This window comes from Mirounga leonina, unplaced genomic scaffold, assembly GCF_011800145.1.
Source record: "Mirounga leonina isolate KUSES-001 unplaced genomic scaffold, KU_Mleo_1.0 Mir_366, whole genome shotgun sequence".
NCBI classification, from domain to species: domain Eukaryota; kingdom Metazoa; phylum Chordata; class Mammalia; order Carnivora; family Phocidae; genus Mirounga; species Mirounga leonina.
In genome coordinates this window covers 1,769,174-1,790,041 of record NW_023270709.1, presented here as the reverse complement: position 1 = coordinate 1,790,041, position 20,868 = coordinate 1,769,174, and the positions used below count along the sequence as shown (strand labels likewise).

The 20,868-nt window shown below is 52.9% G+C and overlaps 3 protein-coding genes across 10 annotated transcripts in view; all 3 read right to left on the bottom strand.

Moving 5' to 3' along the window:
- Window positions 1-1,937: 1,937 nt before the first annotated feature.
- On the bottom strand, window positions 1,938-10,621 carry PPP1R18 (protein phosphatase 1 regulatory subunit 18). 2 transcript variants are annotated; one of them, XM_035030666.1, is made up of 4 exons: window positions 10,528-10,621; window positions 7,836-9,474; window positions 3,466-3,676; window positions 1,938-2,830 (listed from the first exon to the last, which is right to left on the bottom strand). In XM_035030666.1, exons 2-4 carry the CDS (start codon window positions 9,444-9,446, stop codon window positions 2,811-2,813), a joined length of 1,842 nt encoding a protein of 613 aa, XP_034886557.1. In that variant the 5' UTR covers window positions 9,447-9,474; window positions 10,528-10,621; the 3' UTR covers window positions 1,938-2,810. The 2 variants fall into 2 exon arrangements, with proteins under 2 accessions (XP_034886557.1, XP_034886556.1); XM_035030665.1 differs by lacking the exon at window positions 10,528-10,621 and having other exon boundaries at window positions 7,836-10,519.
- An 860-nt stretch (window positions 10,622-11,481) lies between these two features.
- Window positions 11,482-14,446, bottom strand: NRM (nurim). 2 transcript variants are annotated; one of them, XM_035030667.1, is made up of 4 exons: window positions 14,242-14,430; window positions 13,477-13,673; window positions 12,691-12,867; window positions 11,482-12,346 (listed from the first exon to the last, which is right to left on the bottom strand). In XM_035030667.1, the coding sequence occupies exons 1-4, from the start codon at window positions 14,372-14,374 to the stop codon at window positions 12,065-12,067; spliced, it is 789 nt and encodes a 262-aa protein (XP_034886558.1). In that variant the 5' UTR covers window positions 14,375-14,430; the 3' UTR covers window positions 11,482-12,064. The 2 variants fall into 2 exon arrangements, with proteins under 2 accessions (XP_034886558.1, XP_034886560.1); XM_035030669.1 differs by lacking the exon at window positions 12,691-12,867 and having other exon boundaries at window positions 14,242-14,446.
- A 2,843-nt stretch (window positions 14,447-17,289) lies between these two features.
- MDC1 (mediator of DNA damage checkpoint 1) overlaps window positions 17,290-20,868 on the bottom strand; it is a 13,295-nt gene continuing 9,716 nt past the window's right edge. For 5 of the 6 annotated variants that reach the window (XM_035030652.1, XM_035030653.1, XM_035030654.1 and 2 more), the window contains 6 exons: window positions 20,098-20,868; window positions 19,897-20,016; window positions 19,578-19,760; window positions 19,225-19,350; window positions 19,003-19,113; window positions 17,290-18,042 (listed from right to left, as the gene is read on the bottom strand). The exon at window positions 20,098-20,868 is cut by the window's right edge. In XM_035030652.1, coding sequence (XP_034886543.1) covers window positions 17,875-18,042; window positions 19,003-19,113; window positions 19,225-19,350; window positions 19,578-19,760; window positions 19,897-20,016; window positions 20,098-20,868 — 1,479 coding nt within the window. In that variant the 3' untranslated portion in view covers window positions 17,290-17,874. The remainder of the gene's footprint in view (window positions 18,043-19,002; window positions 19,114-19,224; window positions 19,351-19,577; window positions 19,761-19,896; window positions 20,017-20,097) is intronic. The other variant, XM_035030656.1, reaches the window with a different exon arrangement.

The window sequence follows — 20,868 nt, the reverse complement described above, 5'->3', positions numbered from 1 at the left end:
TTTTTTTTTTTTTAAGATTTTATTCATTTATTAGAAAGAGCACGAGTGGGGTACGGGGCAGAGGGAGAAGCGGACTCCACACAGAGCAGGGAGCCAGACGTGGGGCTCCATGCGGAGACCCCGGGACCATGACCTGAGCCAAAGGCAGACGCTCAACCGAATGAGCCACCCAGGCGCCCCAGAAAGTTATTTTTCAAAACCTCCAACTATGGAATGCGTAAACTGTGTTCTGTGTTTCTGCTAACAGCTTGATTAATTCACTGGTGGTGCTTATAAGCAGAGCTGGGGCGCCTGGGTGGCTCAGTCGGTTAGTCGTCTGCCTTCAGCTCAGGGCATGATCCTGGAGTCCCAGGATCGAGTCCAGCATTGGGCTCCCTCCTCAACGGGGAGTCTGCTTCTCCCTGTGCCCCTCACTCTGCTCATGTTCTCTCTCTCTCTCATTCTCTCTCAAATAAATAAATAAAATCTTAAAAAAAAAACAGAGCCTGTTACCCTATTCTGCTTATCTGATGTCGATTTGACCCCCCTTCATACTTCTATGAGTAATTGGACTTATCAGACACTACTGTTGGGAAATGAAATACTGCTATTCCAATAGCTCCTTAGCATTGACTTCTTAGATGCATTGTTTTGTTTCTGAGATGGACTGTGGGCACCCCTGGCATCTCAGAGCCTCCAGCCTCTCTGGTTTCCTAGGTCAAAACTGATTAGGATCTTTACCTAATTAGCTACTAGTGTAAGCATTGTTTCCCTCCATACTCATACCCTCTCTGAACTGGCTCATTGTTTTAACACCTTCATTGTTCCTTTGCTAGTAAATTAAAGACTTTGGTATATGTTTAAGATCAATTTGTCTTATTTATTTTGTACTTAGTAAAAGGGAGTCTCCTCTGACTAAGCTGAGAAAAATTCCTGTAGTGGTAGGACTATAACTACTCAAACATGTCTTTACTACCCTAGCAAACTGAAAAAACGAAGAAAAAAAGAAGACCTGATAAGTAAACTATAGACCTGCCACATTTGTAGAAGAGAGAAATTCTTTGAAATGGGAAAATCTCCCTATTAACTATAGTTGGGCAACAAAGCCATGAATTATCAATGGTTCTTAATTAAACCTTTAGGAATATAAAACCCATTGTCAATGAGAGACCCTTTTTCAGGAAACTACATATACTCTATTGCAGCAGTTTTAGGCTTATTATTTATGGTCTTGAGTCTTGGAGTAAATGCCCCCAGATTAGCCATTGTTATACACGAACTAGCTGGCTGCTTCTAGCAGGCTTCTAAGTAAATACTGGAATCCTTCAATTCGGAGTGTCCTCTGCTTCCAGTATTTTAGCTCTTTTCATCTATTCATATAGTTGTTCATTCATTCATTCTACTAATCACTTTGCAAGTGTACTAGGAATAATTTTGTGCGGCGTGGGGATGCTTCATTAAACCCGACTGACAGTCTGCTCTTGCGGCACTCCCAGCTTTTTTTTTTTTTTTTAAAGATTTTATTTATTTGACAGAGAAAGACACAGCGAGAGAGGGAACACAAACGGGGAGTGGGAGAGGGAGAAGCAGACTCCCTGCCAACCAGGGAGCCCGATGCGGGACTTGATCCAGGGACTCCAGGATCATGACCTGAGCCGAAGGCAGTCGCTTAACCAACTGAGCCACCCAGGCGCCTGGCACTCCCAGCTTAGCGGATTCCTCCTACCCTCCCTCAAATCAGTCCTTTTCCTGCCAGTCCTTTGAGAAACAATGACGGGCTCTCCCAGAGCCCTTTCTTGATGTCAACGCTGAGTTCCTGTTCCATCTCCATCATTTTTCCCTCCCGCAGCCCTGGCCACTACCTCTTCATGGCCAATAGGAAGATGGGAGAGGCTTGGAATGAGGAACACACAGCCTCCCCCACCAGCACTTTTTTTGCTAAAGAAGGAAAAGCAGCAGGAGAGTTGGAGAGATCTCCATTTTATTATGGAAAACTTAAAAAACAAACAGGCAGTGGATGAGGAAGGAGAAATGGGGAAGACGAATTGAGGTGCCTTGTTAGTCACCCCTCACCCTTGCAATTCAATTCAGTTGTGGACCACTAGGAGGAACAGAATTAAATAACTGGATGGGGGTACAGGGCTAAGATTCCCAGCCTTCCTTCTTGGGGAAAACTGAGGTACAGTAATACTGAGCAAAAGTGGAGGAAGCCACGCCCCCAATGAGGCAACTGCCAGGGACAGGGGGGAGGGTTCCACATGGACTCAACAAGTAGGTATGGTTGTAAACCTGGGACTTTGGCAGGTGGGGCTGGGAGCTAATGGGGTTTGTAAACCAGGCTGGTGGTCAAGAGAGGAGGCAGGAGGTGTAAACAAAGGGGCAGTGGCCTAAGGAATAGGAAGGAGAGGGGCCTGTAAATGGAGTGGGGGCAGGCTACCCAGGATGAGTGCTTAAATCCTAAGAGCCCCCAGGGGGTGGTGGGGAGGCAAGGGAGGCTGAAGGGAGAGTGTACCTGCCCGGGGAGATGGAGGAGGTGCTCCACCTCCAGCCCCAGTGAGCACTGTGATCTTCCTCAGGACTTGATGCTCACTTTTGAGTCACCTCGGATGCCACCAGCATGTCTGACACACTCATACCAGGGACCTTTGGTGAGGGTGGAAACTGGGTGACTAGCTCTGCTCCCATATACAGGATGAGGAAAGCAAGTTGGAAGATGTTGGTTGCTCTTCCCGGCCAAGCTCATGTTCGGGGTCTCTCTGTTCTCAGTCTTCTGGGCTCCAGGATCTTCAGTTCTGGGAAAGGGTGGGTATAGGCCCTATGTTGAAAGAGGGTCACCTCCGGCAGGACTCATCTGTGGGAGAGGAGGCAATAATGGTAGAGAATGAGTGAGGGCCTCTGCCCCCCATCTTCCCCACTTACTCTCTGCACTGATCTTCCATGCCGAGCGCTTGCTACTGCAGGAACAGTGGCCATCACCCATTTAGCCTGCGTTCTGTGCCAGGCCTTCTTACAACTTGTTTAATCCCACAATAACCCCAGATGAGGCGAAGTCATTTGATGTCCAGCCATAGTTCCAAGGTGCTTCACAAAAATTACTGAACCCTCTCAGTAAACCCCAGGAAGTGGTTATTATTAACCCCATTTCATAATTAATAAACGGAGACCAGAGGTGAGTGCTTTCCCGGAGGTTACATACACCACAGGTAAGAGACAAGATGGAATTCAAATGCAGGCCTGTCTGACCCAAACCCTGTGTTTTAACCACACTAGAGCGCTCAGAAAGAGTCCTGGTTTTGAAATCTGGAGACCCCTTGTGCACTTCAGTTCCCAAGACCTCGATTTCCCCACTTGTAAAGGAGCGGGTGGGGCTAGAGGTCAAGTCTCTTCCAAGCACCAACGTTATTAATTCCTCCCCTTCCCTCCTGGACCGCAGTGTCCGCTATGAACACCAGGGGGTGCCCTCGGCCAGGCCGAGCCTTCGCTCACCCACGATCAGGGCCTTGGTGCGCAGCCCGCCCTGGAGCTCCCGCTGTAGCAGCAGCAGGTCCTCCTCATCCTCTTCGTCTTCGGGTTGGGCCGCTGGGGGGCTGGGGGCACTGGGAGCCTCAGGCTCCGGGCCCAACTCCTCCAGCACCGAACTCTCGGAGGGGTATTGGTACGTGGTCTCCAATGCTGTCTCGCTGAAGGAGATCTTGAGCTGAGAGTGGGAGAGAAACGGGGAGGCCCCGAGTTTAGCCCGGGGAAGCTCCCAGGGGGGCACACGCAAGGTGGGGGAGGGGAGCTGGATTTGGGCACCCTACTGACTTTGCCCTGCGCATCCACTCTGGGACCCAGGGGTCGAGTTTTCCTTTTGACACAGGCTCTCTAATCCCAGAATTTCCCTCTTCTATGCTATCATTTCCAAAACATCAGACTGGCCTGAGCTTTGGCAGAGGTGGCAGAGGTGGGTAATACAGGACTCGGGTCCCTACTTTTTAGACTGTGGGTGGTGGAAGAGTAAAAAGAAATGAAGATACATGAAGATAACTCCTGTAATCAGAACTGACTCTTTGGGCATCGTGAGGGCAACCAGGAAGGCTTCCTGGAGGAGGAGGGAAGTTTGACTGGCAGGAAATAGCTGGCTGGAGGGAGTCCCAGGCAAAAGCAAAGCCAAGCACTTTGGTTTCCACACCCTCAGCCCCTTGAAGTTCCTGGGAAACCCAGGACCCTGGACACCTGTGCCCTCCTGCTCGCCTCACTCCTCTATAGCTGGAGTGGACCGACAACAAAGTGGGGCTGGGGCCTGGGAGGAAAGAAGAGACCTATCAGGCCCAGAGGAAACAAGACTCTCCCCTAACACGCAGGGGAGATGGGCCCTTGAGTCCCTGCAAGGTACAGCTGGGGGAGGTGACAGGGGCAGAGAGGAAAGTCCATGCAAACACAGGTTGGGGTGGAGAATGCACCAGGAGAGGCATGCAGAGACACAGGCAAAAGGCCAGAGGGGACCTGGAGGGGGCAGAAAATCCACAAACACACTGTCCCAAGAGCAGGCGAGCCCCAGCTGTTCTCACTGCCTTTCTACCCTTCCCCTTGCCCTTTTAAGAAGCTCAGGGGGCAGGGGCAGAGTGGGATTAACTCTGGGAGCCAAAGCGATTAAGGAGACAAACAGGAGGAATCCATGTGAACTACTTGGAAAGGTCCGGATGATCTACTCAGGCCTTCCCAGGCACCTGTTTGGGAAACTCAGGGCTTGGGCCCTGCATCCTTGCATCTCCGCATGGGCTGGGGTGTGAGAAGAGAGAAGCCGGGAGGGTGGCTGGACAGGTGGATGCTAAGGGCTGTATGGAATGTGAAACCTGGGCCCCCAAGGGAAGCTGGAACTCAGAGGCTCCAAACCATGGTGGGGGCCGGACGGCTGGTAGGGCCATCTCACTGGGAGGAAAAGCCAGAGCCTGACTAAGGCCCACAGGGTAGTCCCACTGTGCCATGCCCCACCTCACCTCTCATCTGCTCTCGCTCTGGCCACCCTGGTCAAGGTTCCTCGAAGCAGGGGCACTCACGTCTTGGGGCCTTTGCACTGGCTATTCCTTCTACCTGGAACACTCTTCCCCCAAATAGCTCCATGGCTCCCTGTCTCCCAGTCACCCTATTTAAAGTTCATATTCACTCCCCCAACTTTCTGGTCCTCAAGGTTCCACTTACCCTGTTCTAATTTTTTCCCCCCATTATCATTTACGACCTTCTAACATACCAGAGAACTTACTTATTTGTGATCTGATCTTGTGTCTGCTGGCCATAAGAGCATGAAAGTTGCTACAGGGAGTAAGGAAGGGTTGGTCCAGACCTCAGATGTGGTCCCCACAGAGAATCAACACTGGGGAACAATGTGGGAGGTACACAGTCTGTCTGTGGAGCTGCTGGTAGAAATGAGTGACAGCATACAGACCCTTTACATCCCAGCTTTTCAAAAGGGACCACTTCTGGTTCTGTTACTGACAGATTTACCCAAACTTCTGGGGCCCCATTTGTTTTCTTTTCACATCCCCTTTTGGGATAACAAGCTCCACAGTTTATTATCCACTCTGAAAAAGGATTCATTTTATTTGCTCTCAGTCATGTTTTCTTTCTTCCCCAACCCTGCTTCTCTCCTCACCGCCCCCTTCCACCCCTCACCCCCGCCCCAACTTCTGACTGGGCTTCTCAGGAATGCACAGACTGCATGGGAGTTGGGGCGGGGTGGGGGGGGTGGGGGGGGGGGACAGAGGGGTGTGACTCACTTGCTCCTCTCCCATCAGCTATATAAAGTCACAAGGGGGCCAGAGAGGGGAGGAGCCCATCTCTCAGCTAGAAGGGCCTCTGGGGAAGGGCACCAGCCACAGGGCAGGGCTGGGATTTCTCTCCATGGCAAGGATATGTTTGATGGCATTAGCTTGCAAACAGAAGTTATTTAGGGAAGGGGGGGTGGTCCTCTGGTCCCCAAGCAAGTGGGTTGGGTCAGAGCTGGGACAAGGCATTCTAGTCCCTGCTGAGCAGGGTGCAGAGAGAGGGGAAGGAGGCCTGACACAGGGTGGAGGGGGAGGTGTCTGGGTCTAGAAAACTCTGTGCTGCTTCTCCCCACCCCCACCCCCAGACCAGCCAGGGCTTCCTTATTCTCTCACCACATCCTGAGCAGTTCTGGCAGGCCCAGGGCCCAGCGGTTCCCCACTCAGCCCTACCAGCCTTCCGGCCCCCACCCCCAGGCTTCCTGTTTGGGTGATCTGCTTCCGGCTCCCCTACTCCCTGACCTAGGTAGGGTCACTATCACAGGTCCTGCCCTGCACTCATATGGTCCCCAGCTTTGGGCCCCAAACTTCATGCCTCCCTCTGCTCTTCCTCCCCAAAGGCACAGGCCAACCTCAGTAGCAAGTGACTTGTCTGAACAGCTAATCCTGGCAGCTCCAGACCCACCTCCTTACACCTGCCCAGCCCGAAGGGGACGGGGTTGGCAGCAGTCAGAGTGCTCAGGCTAGACGCTGGTACCATGGCTCAGGATGGGAGCATGAGCTTCACATGAAGATGAATTGGGGGACCAAGTGACCCGCAAGCTCCATCTAGGTCTTTGGTCCCTGTGGTTTCCCACTGACAGGACACACGAAAAAACCAAATCTGAGGATGTCAGATGAGATGAGGACTGGAGACTAGGAAGGGCTTCCCGGTCTCTGGAGAGATGTGTTAGGTGCAGGGACCTCTCTCTCCTTAGAGATTTTCAAGCTGGAAACAAGCTGGTGTGTAAGGAAGGGGTTGGGCTGAAGCCAGGGCGAGAAGCCTGGCTGCTCCCACTTCCTGCACTTTGTCCTTTTTCCAGTTTTAACCTCTGACCCTCTGCTGGCCTCAGCCCCCACCCCTGTCCCCAACTCCCATTGTATTCCCTGCTCTCAGCACCGTGCCTCCAAATTCACTTCTCTCTTCTGCTACCCCAAAGGGAGGGACAGGCCAGGGCAGCAGGAAGAGAGGGGAAAAAGGGGAAAACCAACTGCTGAGCCAGTCCTGGGGAGGGAGGGGAAGCCCAGGGAGGAAGGAAGAAGGGGAGTAAGGAGCGGGGGTATTTTGGAAGAAGAGAAGGCTTTTCTTGTCCCAAGAGAGAAGGGAGCACTGTCTAAAGCAGTGGCCCAGCTGGGGGTGTGCAACCCTGAGGTCACCCACTTCAAACGGCCTCTGTGTGCGCCTCTCCCATGGAGCAGACTCGGGGTTCAGAAGTCTTCTCTCTGTTCTCCAGCCCTATTCCATTCCCCTGCCCCCACCCTAGGACGTCTCCTCATTCAGCTCTGGCCTGCCTTGGGACTGAGACCTTCCTCCACTCACTTCTCCCTGCCATTTCTCCCTAGAACCCCAAAGCCACCCCCTGTGCCTCTTGAGGCTTCCTGCCCCAACATTCACTCCCTTGGAAGGTTGTATGTGCTTTCAACCTGATAACCCTGCTCTCATAGATTCTAGGCTGTAGCCTTGGTTCAGGTCTCCCACCAGAAGGGCTGTGTTCGGTCACAGACTCAGAGGAAAGGAAGGGAAGAAATGGGGCGGCGGCAGGGGGTGTGGGGGGAGCTGAGGGGGCGGGGAAGATGGGACCCAGAGCCTGAGGGAATGAAGAGTGAGCAGCCTGGGCACACCCTGTGAGACACACCCAGGGGCAGCACTTGATTTGGGGCAGGATCCTTGGGCTTGGAAATGAATGGAAAATGAACTCTCTAAGAAGGAAGGGTGTGTGTAGAGGAGGAAGGGTGGCGGCAGGAATTAACACGAAAGAATAGAGGAGGACAAGAATACAGGGATATAAAAAAGAAAGGAGGCCGGAGAGAACTGAGGAGCGGGCTTCTGAGAGGTCTGGCTTGGCTGCTCCCTACCTGTTTGTGGTGCCTTTCAGGGGACCCCTTGGCAAGGCAGCTGCGGCTGAGGCGGAGGTAGCCCCCCAGAACCAAGATCTCCTCGGCAGTCGGGTACCGCTTCTTCCCAGCTCCAGGGACCGCCGCATCAGCTGTGGCTGGGGTGGCGGGGGTGCTGGGGGCCGCAGGGGGCACGGGCCGCCGGGGGTTGACTGTGAAGGTGTGTCCACTGCGGCGAGGGGCCCCCACCCCCGGCCCTGCCTTCACCCCATAGAACAGACGGTTCATGAGGGGATCCCCAGGGGACTGGGGAGCAGGTGGGGCTGGGGGTGGGGGAGACAGAGGGGCTGCTGGTGGGGGCCGGAGATCCACTGCTTCCTCTTCCTGCCTTCTAGAGCCTCCAGTCCCAGCGTGCTCTGGTGGGAAGGGGGAGGGCACAGAGCTGTCGTTCTGCAGGGTTCTCAGAGGCCTGCCCTGAGCCCCCGCCTTCTCCTTCTCAGCCTCCCCTTCTCCAGCCTCGGTACCAAGAGGCCCCAGATACTTCTCAGCAGACTCTGGGGGGACTGGTTTCTGAGTTTGAGTCTCTGTGTCCCTGGGTGTCCATTCTCGAACCTTTCCAGAGTTCAGGGTCCATTTCCATCCTTCTGTCAGCCTCAGGCCCCTCTCACCATCCTCCACAGGGCTGGGCCTTTGCTCTGCTGCCTCCGCTTCTCCGGAGCTGCTGTCTGGAGCCTCCCTTGTCAGGGTCTCCGGCAGCTCTGTAATCTCTTCTGAGGCCAGCCTTGGAACTGGTCTCTCTTCTTTTCTCCCACATTCCTCCGAACAGTCTTTTCTTTCTTTTTCTGAGCTCAGCCTCCACTCTGATGCCTCCAGTTGTACCAAACTCTGTTCCTGAGACTCTCCAGAGTCAGGCCTCCATTTATGGGACTCTGTCAGCCCCAACTTCTGGGTGGGCTCTGCTGGGCTCAGTCTACTTTCCACCACCTCTTTTCTCCTGGGGCTTTGTTCTCCCGGCTCTGCCAGTCTCAGACTCCACTCTGGATTTTCTCCGGGGCTCAGCCTCCACTTCCGGGCCTCTGGCAGTCTGGAGCTCCTGTCTCCAGCCTCTCCTGGGCTCTGCCTCCAGTCCAAAGCCTCTGAAGGCCTGGGGCTCAACTCTCGGGCTCCCCCTATCCCCAACCTCCTCTCTCTGGCCTCCCTGGGACTGAGCCGCTCTTCTTTTGACTCTCTTCCCTTGGGGCTCTGATCCCGCATCTCCCCAGGGCTGGGTCTCCGCTCCCGGGCCTCCAAAGGCCCAGGCCTTCTCTCTGCAAGTAACTCTTCATTCCGCTGCTGCTGCTGCTGCTGGCGCTCCTGCCGAATGAATCGGTTCTGGTGCACCGGCCCAATGGCCTCCAGGAGGACGGCCGACTCATCTGGGTCTGGAGGTCCAACCTCTGTAGTCCCAGGTGCAGGGCTAGGTTCTCCAGGAGACAGACCAAGCTTGGCCCGGCGGCGCTCCAGCAGCCCCCGCTTCCAGGCTGGCATCTGGGACAGACGCTCCCGTTCTGCCTTCTCCCGGCCACGAAGGGCTGCCTCCTCCTGCCGGCGCCGGGCTAGCAGCTGTAGCTTCCAGTCTGGGATGGTGGCCATGGTCGCGCTGAGGTGAGGGTGGGGAGTGCTGGGGCCAGAGAACAGGAAAGAGAGGCTCCAGGGGGTGAGACTGGGGGTGGGGGGAGAGGAAGTAGAGGGGGAGAGGTGGGACACGGAGATGGGCACAGGAGCTGAGGGTAAAGACAGACGGAAGGAGTGAGAAGATGGAGGGCAAAGAAAGGGGAAAACAGAAAGTGAAAAAGCTGTGGGCCAAGTGGGGGTGGGGTCGTGGCCCTGAGAGGAAGAATAGAGATTCAGGGCAAAGAGGCAGGAGTCAGATTTGGCAGCGCAGGGTTAATGGTATCAGAGACAGTCCCAAGGATGTGAGAGGAGAGGAGGGCGGAAAAAGAAGTCGGAATGAGAGAGGAGAGAGAAAAGAGAGGCCGGGGGTGATGGAGGTAGGGTTCAGGCGAGGTTTCCCCACCGTTACCCCAGAGGCGGTTAGAGTGGGAAGGGAGATCAGGGAATCCCGCCCGAAAGGGGGTGGTGGGACCTGAGGGGATGTCGGGGAGGTGAGGAGGGGCGGGGAGTGGAGAGGTCTAAGGGAGCAGGGGAATCAGGGGGCAGAGGGGAAATGGAGCTCCGCGGGCGCCCGGGCGCGTCTCAGCGCGGGCTCGGGAGGTCCCGGCTCCCCTCCCAGCTCCGCTCCGGCCACGCCTCTCCGGCCCCCCAGCCGCCACCCGGCACTCCGCCCCCAGGCAGCTCGGGGCGGGGGGGGGAGGGGGGAATACCCTCCCTTGGGGACTTTCGGAACCCGGGTGTCTGGGCTGCCAGCACGTTCCCAGAACCCTGGCGTCCACCCCCACCCCGTCCCGTCCCCGCCGCCTGCCTCTCCCACCGGCCGGGCCCGGGGCCGTGGCGTGCGGAGGACCCGCGCCACGGCTCTGCTCTCCCGAGCCTGCCAGTCCAATGCCCGGGTCTCCGCTCTCAGGGAACCCTGACATAGCCGGCCATTCCCACCCAGCTCGGACCGCTCAGACAGGCAATCTCGGCACAAAGAGGAGACAGCCCAAGGTCCGGGCCGGGGACGGGAGACAGGAGACACCCCCTCCCCAAGTCTGAGGCCCCTCAGTCAACTCACAAGGCAGCGGGGCTCCCAGGGGAGGGGGTGCGGAGGAGCCTGGCGTCCGGAGGGAGGAGGAGAGAGGAAGAGGAGGAGAGTGGGACCGAGGGAGATCCGGAGACAGGAGAGAGGGGAGGAGGGAAGGAGAGGAGGAGGAGGGAAGGAGAGGAGGAGGAGGGAAAGAGGGAGTCGAGGAGGAGGGACGGAGACAGAGAGAGACCTGGGGGCCGGGCGGGGGGCGGCGACCGCTTTGTCTGAGGACAATGGGGAGAGGGAAGGGGGCGCGGGGCGGGGCCCGAGGGGCGGGGCCTCGCTCCAGAGACCCCCCGCGTGGGGCTAGGCTCGCGGACTCCCCTTTTCCCGCCGCAACCCCCGGCCCTCCATTTCTGTCCCCGGGGACCACACCCCGCTCCCTCTCGGTAGCCCTGGAGAACCCAGGTGTCCGGACCCTCGCCCCGAGCTCGCCGACCCAAGGCAGCCGCCCGTGACTCAGGCCCCTCGAGGGACTTGCAGAGGAAGCAGCAGCTGCTACAGCCGGGCCCGCCCTTCCCATCTCCTGCCGCTCCTCCCCACGCTTTCGCCTCCCCCGGCGAGCCTTTGTTACTGCGGGGTCCAGGGCCGCCACCAGGCTGTGGTGGGCCCGTGGAGAGGGGGTGGCAGGAGAGGTACTCAGAAGCCAACGGCCATGGAAACTGGCTCCCCCACCTGAGCCGCTGCCCCACTCTTTAGCTTCAACCTGTCTCCCATGGGTCCCCTGGTCTGCAGCGAGGGAAACTGGGGGATTTGGAGGAAGGGGGACTGGGCCGACCTGGGGAGGTGGGGGTGGGTCTGCCCGAGTGGCCGCCGCTCGGCGGTCGCCAGAGGGCGCGGTGGCTGCCCAGACTCGAGTTTGGCGTGCCCGGGCTCCGCTTGCCTTCCTTCCCAAAGTCAGCCCTCTAGCTAGAGAGACACTGATAGACTGCATATCATATGTAGAAAAAACAGGCTGAATTTTATTTTTCTGCTGTGCGTGTTCCTCAGGACAGCAGAGAGCTCTTAGTCACCCAAAATGAAGAGTGGGAGGATCCTCTCAACTAGGTTAGAGGACAGAGCCCAGGGCCAGGGCCTAAGGAGATGGCAAGGCTAGCCAGGGGGCTGGCACTTGGAGCCTGGAAGGGCAGGCATTACCATCAAACCTGCAGACCCTAGTACCACTCCTAGAAAGGGAAGCCAGAGGAGAAGGGGATCCCTGAGGTGCAGAACAGTGGGAGGGAAGTGGTCAGGCCCACCCTTCTTCCTTATAAGAGGTTCTTAAGGTGGGGGGTGGAGGAGTCAAGCCCTAACTGAGGAGACAGATAAGTTCCCCACCCCCTCTTCCTGGTTGGTGAGAAGTAGATGTTGGAGTCCAGTGGTTGAAACTCAGAATTTAGGGTATGGAGCTGGGCCCAAGGAGTGGAGGCTCAAGCAGGGGAAGGGATAGCCCCTTCAGTCCACAGATTTGGGCCTCTGGTCTGAAGCAGCCAGGGCCTGGATGTTAAAGGAGAGGAAGTGCAGGGCTCGGAACCAGGTTAGCTCCTCACTCGGCCTCACCTTCCTGGGGCCGGGAGAGCAGGTGGAGTTTTCTTTGTAACTGGGCCCGGAGGTAGCGGAGGTCTTGCTGGTCAAGTCCGTGAGCCAGGCCCAGATAGAGGGTAAGGAGGAGAGCAAGGAGGAGGCGGTCAGTGCCCAGGGTGGGCACCACCCACAGCACCGTCAGCAGCTCCACACACACTGGGTGGCGCAAGTGGGAGAAGAGTCTCAGAGCCCGGGGAGACTTCAGGGCCAGAGGCTCACCCAGCCCCAGCACATGGTAGTACACCTAGGAGGGAGAACAGCTTAGAAATGGGATCAAGCCCCTTTTGCACCTTAGTTACCTCTTTCCTCCCCTTCCAGGAAACTTCCCCTTCTGTAACTCAGGCCCAAGAACCACCCTTCTGAGACGTGGGCCCCTGATCCTCATCTCTGGCTCATGAACCTTCCCCAGTCCCAGGAGGCCCATGGTTTCAGGCTGAGGGGAGACTATCTTATAAGAAAGGGAAGTAGGTGAGGGAGTTGAAAGAAGAGGAAGGTGGAAGAGCACGGGAGGAGGAGGGAAATCCTTAGAACGGAAAAAGGCATTCTAGAAGGAATCATAGGTCTCAGGTAGGAATCTGGCAGCCTCACCTGCTTGAGGCCCATGAGCTCGGCGTAGTCAAAGACGAGAAGGATGCTGAAGATGAGGAGCCAGGATATGACGTGGAGCACAAAGCAGAGCAGGGGCACCCAGGTGGCCCATGGTTCAGCCCGAGCCTCCCACAACACAGGGCCTCTGGGTACAGGTTCCCAGTACCGCATCACCAACTGGGGAAGGATGAGCGGTTGGGTATCTCAGCAGCCTACCCTTGAAAGACCTAGACCCAGAGGCTGCCCCCACCCCAGGCTGGTCTGCAGCTCTCTCCACCTCTACCATGAGCATCACAAACAAAGAGTCACCACATAGAGGGTGCTAGGTGGGGTCCCAAGGATGTAAGGATGACCTGTATCTACCCTGAGGACTTGCAGAACGGATGGGGTGACCGGATAGGTACATAAAGTAGCTTATGCCAAGCACTCACTGAGAAGACAAATGAATGCTAACTGGGAAGCCTTCTCTTGAAACTGAGGGAAGTGGTTTTGAAGAAAGGGTAGCACTGAAAGAGGTGTTACCGAGGGGATCTCAAGCAGAACAACATGAACAAAGTTGTAAAGGTGAGAATGCACATATCTGCTTGGGGAATGAGGAAAGGTACACCGTTCTTGATAAGGAGGATATGTGCTGTGGAGGAATGGAAGCTGAGATGAGAGTCCTGAACACTCTCAGTTCTCTTCCTAAACCCACATTTTCAGAAGGCTAAGGTCCTTGCCCCTCCAATCTAGGACACTCTTCTCACAGATAGTTTCCCTTGGGACTCAGTGGCCAAAGCCTCATACCTGCAAGGCCAGGGCAGTGCATGCGACATACAGTGACCTCTGAAGGACCCCAAAATATCGAGACATCCACGCCTTCACTGTGTCAGTTGCCATGAGGCTGTGCTGCCCCACAAATAGTAGGAGGAGACCCAGATCCCAAGCCAGGGGGACAAGGATGCTGCGGTCCTGCACGGCAGCCAGCCATCCCTGGCGGGCATCTAGGGGGAGTTGAAGAAAGGGACAAAAGATCAAGAGGCTTGTGGGAAACACCCCCAATCCTACTCTCCTTTTGGGGACCCAGGCCATATCCCCTTAATGCTTTCAAGAGTCTTAATGCTTCCTCTCCAGGCTTTGCCCACCTTGCTTTTCCATTCCCTGCTTCTTCCTCCTTCAGAGTGGGGAGGAGGATTCCTATACAGTCACAAAAAGCATGGCTGGAGAGGCAACCGTTGGACTGACCCTCTTCTTTCGGTACTCCAAATGCTCCCTCTTTTGAACACTCTCCCCTCCATAGTCCTCTCTTTAAAAGCACTTTCCTTTCCTCTGCTTATCGCCCTTTTCCACCCCACTCAGTCCTCACTCTCTTGCCTCTCCAAACCGCTAATCCCTGAGTTCCTAATTTAGCCTTCTGGTCTGTCCTGAAGCTTCTCCGGCTTCTCCGGCTTTCACGGTTCTTGTTCCCTCTCCCGGACTTCCCCTGTCATTTGTCTCCAGGCCCCGCCCTCCCTCCCTCTCGTCCGGCTCCACCTCCAGCCCTAGAGCTCATCCTCGATCCCTCCCGCTCACCCGGACCACGAGGCTCCGGGATCCCTCCAAGAAGTGGCCGAAGAGAGGTAAAGCGCACGAACTCCACTCCGGTGCCAAAGGCCAGGATGAAAGAGGCGAGGGCAGCAGGGATCAGGAGCAGAGCTGGGGCCATGGCGACACACGGAGGGGTGGGGAAGGGGACGGGCTTGGGATTCCCGCGGCTACAGGCCCCGCCCCGCCCCCGCCCCCTCCCGGGGTCCCTGCCCAGGAAGGCGGGGCGCCTTCGCTCAAATGCCAGGGCTCGCGTCCGCGGCGCGCCCTTTTCTCTGCCCGCAGGGCGGGTCCTGGGTGCCTTTATGGAGCTAGCAGTCGCTGCGTCACAGAAGGGAAAGTTAGAATTCCGAGTGGCAAGAGGAAAGGGCAGCGGCTCTGCAGCCACTCGAGTGGGTTGAGTCGCAGCTCGGCTGGTTGTCTCATCTAAAATGAAGACAGTTCCTCTCTTTCAGGGTTCTTGTAGAAACCGAGAATTATCAGTCCCCTTTTCTGTAACCTTAGCCAGAAAACCTAGCCAGAGTCAGAGGTTACAAAGCCTCAGTTAACACTTCAATTATAAACGGTGAGAGAACGGAAGACTGTTGACCTAGGCTGAGAACCCAAAGCTCTGAATCACCTATTACATCTTGTTAAAGAGTTAGTGACTATTTTACCATAAAGTAATGTTTATTCCGTAACTTACTCTCTCCACTTGCCAAGGACAGAAAACTTCTCTGACACTTACAGATGATTTCTAATAATGCCAAAGGCTGTTGATTTGTAATCATGAGAGTAACAATGTTAAAATATTTGTGATAGAAAATTTTATTTGTTGTAAACTTTGTAGTAGGCTAATTTTATCCAAGCCTGTGATAATTAACTATGACTTCACTCTGCAAGCTTATTAGTCTGACCCCACATACTAGTGAGAAATCGCTAAGACCTTTTGTCTGAACATATTTTTCCTTCCGACCTGTTTGTAATATCTAGACTAATATAGCTGAAAAGCAAAGTAAAAGGTTTTCCTCCATCAGAATTAAAGATCATGTTGCTATGGACCTAGTCACAGTAGCTATGACCATCGCAGAGAACTCAGACATCATTAAGTGAAATCCCTTGGCTTATAGACAGAAGAAATAGAAAATTTACCAAGATGAGAACTAAGTTGCTGCTAGTCATGTGGGCTCATGAATGAAAAAATTGCCAGGCAGCATCCCACAGCCTTTACATTCCTCCTCCCACAGGCTCAGTACTCCTACTCTCCTCTTAATCAATGCTGTTGTAAACTGTTACCAGACATATTTTCCCCTCCAGGTGCAACCACCACCCTGCTTTCTGCTTCAAGAGGTTGTCCTGAATGGACTAGATCAATGAAAATCACAGCTTTTATTGAGGAAGCCCTCTGCAAAACCGCTTCCTCCTCTCAACCTTTAGGACTTAGAGGTGGTCACAATAGAGCTGTGGGTACTGGAGTACTGCAACATTATGATTTCTCTACACTCTCCCAACTTCTTTGTAAATTTCACTTTATTAAACTCTCTCCAGGCGCCTGGGTGGCTCAGTTGGTTAAGCGACTGCCTTCAGCTCAGGTCATGATCCTGGAGTCCCTGGATCGAGTCCCGCATCGGGCTCTGTGCTCAGCAGGGAGTCTGCTTCTCCCTCTGACCCTCCCCTCTCATGTGCTCTCTCTCATAAATAAATAAATAAAATCTTAAAAAAACAAAAACAAAAAAACCTCTCTCCAAATTACCCTAATTTGACTGTGCCGTCATTTCCTGCTAGGACCCTGAGTGACAGAGATACTTCTTATTTGTGCTACAAGCTATCGTATTTTTTGAAAGTGTAAGAAATTTAAACTGGGGCACTTCCATGTCACTAAGTAAGAGTGCACATGAGTGCTAAAGGGGGATATAGAGACAGCTGGTACTGTAAGGAATCCCCTGGACCTGCAGGCCATAGACAGGTTTCACACAGTACAGACTCTGAGTTGTGCAAGGGGACTAACATTTATTTGGGTCCTACCACATGCCACACCTACAATGGCTGTGCTTAATATATATTAAGACATGTTTATATGTTTAAAAGTCAGCAGTGTTAAAAGTCAGCAGAGCTCGCACTCATTCTACTACACCAAAGTTTTACAAACTTAAGTATAATTTACTTGCAGAAAAGTCACAAACTAATCACCCATCTTTTTTTATTGAAGTGAAATTCACATAACATAAAATTAACTAAAGAGAAAAATCCAGTGACATTTAATACATTCATAATGTGTGTAATCACCACCTCTATCTAGTTCCAAAGCATTTTCATCACTCCAAAATAAAACCCTGAACCCATTAAGCAGTCACTCCCCATTTTCCCTTTCTCCCAGCTCCTGGCAACCACCACTCTACTGTCTCTATACATTTACCTATTCCAGGTATTTCATGTAAGTAGAATCATCCAAGGTGACTTTTTGTGTCTGGCTCCTTTCACTTAGCATAAGGCTTTTGAGGTTCATCCTCAAAACACTGTAGCACGAATCAGTACTTCATCCTCTTTTATGGATGAATAATATTCCATTGTGTGGATATGCTGCATGTATTTATTCAACTGCTGATGGACATTTTTCTTTTCACCTTTTGGTTCTTGTAAACTGCTGGTATGAATATTTGTGTACAAGTATTTGTTTGAACACAAGTTTTAGTTCTTTTGGGTATATGCCTACTAATGGTAATTAGTATGGTAATTTGGTAATTCTATGTCTAATTTGCTAATTCTATGTCTAATTTTTTGAGAAACTGTCAGACTACTTACCACAGCAGCTGAACCATTTTATCGTCCTACCAGCAATGTATATAATAAGGGTTCCAATTTCTCCACATCATTGTAATCAACCAACTTTTAATTTAAGGGGCACCTGGCTGGCTCAGCTGGTGGAGCGTGAGACTTTTGATCTCAGGGTTGTGAGTTCAAGCCCCATGTTGGGTATAGAGCTTACTTTAAAAATAAAAATAAAAAAATAAGTAAAATTTAAATTTCAAATATGTTTAAAAAAACTGCACTACACCATAAGGCACAGAGTGAATATTTATTTATCAGAGGTTAAACCTAAGCTCTAATTTTATAAATACTGGGAAAGCAGGCCAGAAAAGTGTAGAGATTAGCTCAAAGTCAAAGCTAAAGAACACTTCTATCAAGATGGAGTGAAAAGAAAAGATTTTAGAGCATTCCACAACTCCAACCTCAAAATTACCCACTGCAAGCATCCCTTCAAGTTCTTGACACTAAAACTGTTTCCACTATCTTTCAGAGGACGAGTAAGAATCCCAGTAAAAGAGGAAGAGAAATGGCTTCCAAACAAGAGGCAGGACACTGTGTGTGCCACAGAGCAGTAACGACATCAGTCCTGCTAAGGGTAGCCACTTAAGATATCTGAGTATGGGATTACCCAACTCTAAGTGGCCCTTTAAGAAATCAGTGGCTCCAACTCTATCTTTTTGTTTACCCATAAGCCGTTTCAGCCCCACCCATGTTCCAAGACAAATCAGGTCAGTATACCCCAATCCTTTCTAGAGCCCTAGGTTCTTTCTTCCAATTCTTTTCTAACACTTTATTTACTGGTCTGGGAGAGAAAAGAGTACTGTGGTGATGTTTTCAGGAGGATGACATTTCCAAAGTGGACAGGATGAAGGCCTCTGGCTTGGCCTCCTGCTTCAGCACTCCTGTCAGCAGGAACTCAGGTGAGAGGATGGGCAGGCCAACCCGAAATGGAATAGAGCATCGAGGGAAGTCCTGGGAGCATGTAATCACAATTCTCTGTGGCTGGGGAAAGACAGACAGCAAAGACAAAGTCAGGGGTGAAAAAGAATCCTAGAAATAGGTTCAGAACCCACTAATCAGTTTCAGCATCACTAAAATAGACCTCCTGATATGAAGCATACTTGTCAGAAGTACTCTTGCCAGAAAAGCTGAACCTGAATTTATTCAAGCTTTTAAAATTAACTATAGTTTACAAGGAATGTAAAAGAAGAACAAGACAAATCGCACAGCAAAGGAGCAAACAGAAAAACCCAGACTGGAACATTCTAAAGAACAACTGACCTAGTTTCTGTAGGAAGTCAATGGAATAAAAAAAAAAGGCTGGGTGGGTTGGGGGAGATCTTTTCTAGAGTAAGAGAAAATTAAGAGATATGCAATTGTGGCAATACATGGATCTCGTTTGAATCCTGACTTGAACCGCAAAGAGACATTTTTGGCCAACTGGAGAAATCTGTCTAATGGAGTATAAGAAAATGACCAAGAAACTATTGTTAATTTTGTTATGGATCAATAATGGCATTGTGATTATGTAAAAAAAAAAAAAAGTACATAATTTCTTAGAGAAGTGTACTTTAAGTATGTAGGGGGAAATAATATGATGTTTGCAGTTTCCTTTAAAATGGTTTGGCAAAGAAAAAGAAAAAAAGCAATAAATGGAGAAAATGTAGCAAAGTCTAAACTACCTTGTTAAATCTGAATGATTGATATATGGAGGTTCGTTGATAATAGAGATTCTCTCTCCCTTTGTGTATATTTGAAAAATTTTAAAATACAAAATGAAAATAAATCCACTCGGAATCAGCAGACTTCTTCATTCCTATCCCTTTACACACTACAGAGCTTCCCCTCACCCTCTCACTACTCTTGTGTTCCCGTCCATACCCGTTTGGTTCTCCAACCTTTTCCCATTCCAGCCACCTCTTTAAGTGCCACCTCACCAGATCCAAAACATACCACCCATACCTTATAGGACCGGGGCATGCTGGGTAGAACAGTGCCTCCACAGCAGCTGATGATCTCTCCCATCTGAGGTGGTGGTGGCTGGACTCCTGGGGTCACGTGGATTTCATAGCCCTAAGAGGAAGAGAATGTTGGAGGCCATAAATGTATGCACTGAGAGGCCATGAACAGCTGGGGAGCCTCTGGAGGGAAGGCTGAAGCATGGGGCAGAAGACAGCCTCTCACCTCCAGCAACCTTCGCTCCCGAGCCCGGCTCAGGGCATCTCGAAGGCTGAAGCCAAAGTTCTTCTCCTGCTCAGGATCAGTCACCACATATTCATCCGGGGGCAAGAAGCAACCAGCCTTGCGGGACTAAGGACAGTAGCAGTCAGCACCAAAGCTCAGCCCAGCCCACCACCCAGCTCTTCTGCCTAGCATTTGGAAGGAGCTTATGAAATGTTCTTTGAATTAAGCTTTCCGCCTCATTCACCTCCCTTGTCCTCCTGTACCCCCTTTCCCCCGACTACTTCCTAGAGCACCACGTGAGTAGTTTTTCGCCATCAGTATCTCTGATGGTATGTCACCTCTTAGACTCTCACCTGGTGCAGCCAGTCCAAGGAGAGGATGGGGATCCCCCGCCCCAGGGCACAGAGGAACTTGACCGTGCGTCGGACTCGATCAGTCACCAAGTGGGAAGCCTCTGCCACTGAGCTGGCCAGACTCCCTCCCAGGGCCAGCACTGCCCGCTCTCCACGGGCATCCACCACTCCTGTGAAGAGTACCTGTGGAAGGGGTGAACCTGAGATGGTCACAGCAACCCATGCCATCAGCACCTGTCACCAAACCCCTAGGTCTCCTCCCATCCTCCCATCCTCCCATGTCTGTCTCCCACCAAGCCCCATGCCCTTTCTCTCCTACTTTGGGGGCTGTGGACTCTTGGTTAGGTTTGGTCCGTCGAAGGCTGCGGCTTGGGATTCCCTTGGGCTCCTCCTCTGCTTGGTCTCTCTTTCTCTTGCCTGGTCCTGGAACCACTACATCCTGGGATTGAGAAAGATCTTGCTGGAAGTTTCTGAGCCTCTAAGCCCTTTCCTAGCTTCACGGCCCCGGCCCTCTCCTCACCTCCTCCTTCCTTGGCCTCTCCATTGGATCTTCTTCCTCTTCCTTGAGGAAAACTGTCTTCCGGGTGACTTCCCCTCTTTGGAGCCGTTTTTGAAGTGGGGGTGAATCCACCGTAGCCAAAGGCCTCTTGCGGGTCTGAGAGGCCTTAGGCAGGGGCTCTGGGGTGAACTCAGATCTTCCTGCTGCCTCTACCTTTTGGATCTGGGTAGTGTGAGTGGGGGCCTCAGGAAGCTGGGCAAAGGCAGGCTTGGGAATGGTCCTGAGGGACTCAACTACTCTCACTGTTCCTTGTCTTTGGTTCCTTGAGGACCGAGATTTAGGTTCAGGGAGTGCAGAGTAGGGCTCACGGACAATGGGAGCTGTGAGGGACTCATGCTTCCTAGTGGCCCTCAGCCTCCTGCTGCAACTGGCTTGAGGGATGTGCTCAGGGGGAATAGGCTGGTCTGTGGGGACAGGAGACTGGAATTCAGGGGTGGTAAGAACTGGCACAGCACTTATTGTAGAAGACCTCAGTGTCTTATCCTGACTATCCTGAGCCTTGGGGATGACCAGCTGATCTGTGGGGGTGAGAGATTCAAGGTCAGGGGCTGTGGGCTCAGTTGGTTGGGGGAGCTTGACAAAGGACCTCCGTGTCCTGCCCCGAGTGGCCCGAGATGTGGCCTCAGGAGTGACATGCTCATCTGTGGAGACGGAAGGCTGGAGTTCAGGGGCTGTGGGGGCAATTGGCTCAGGGGTCTTGACAGAAGACCTCGATGTCCTGCCCCGAGATGT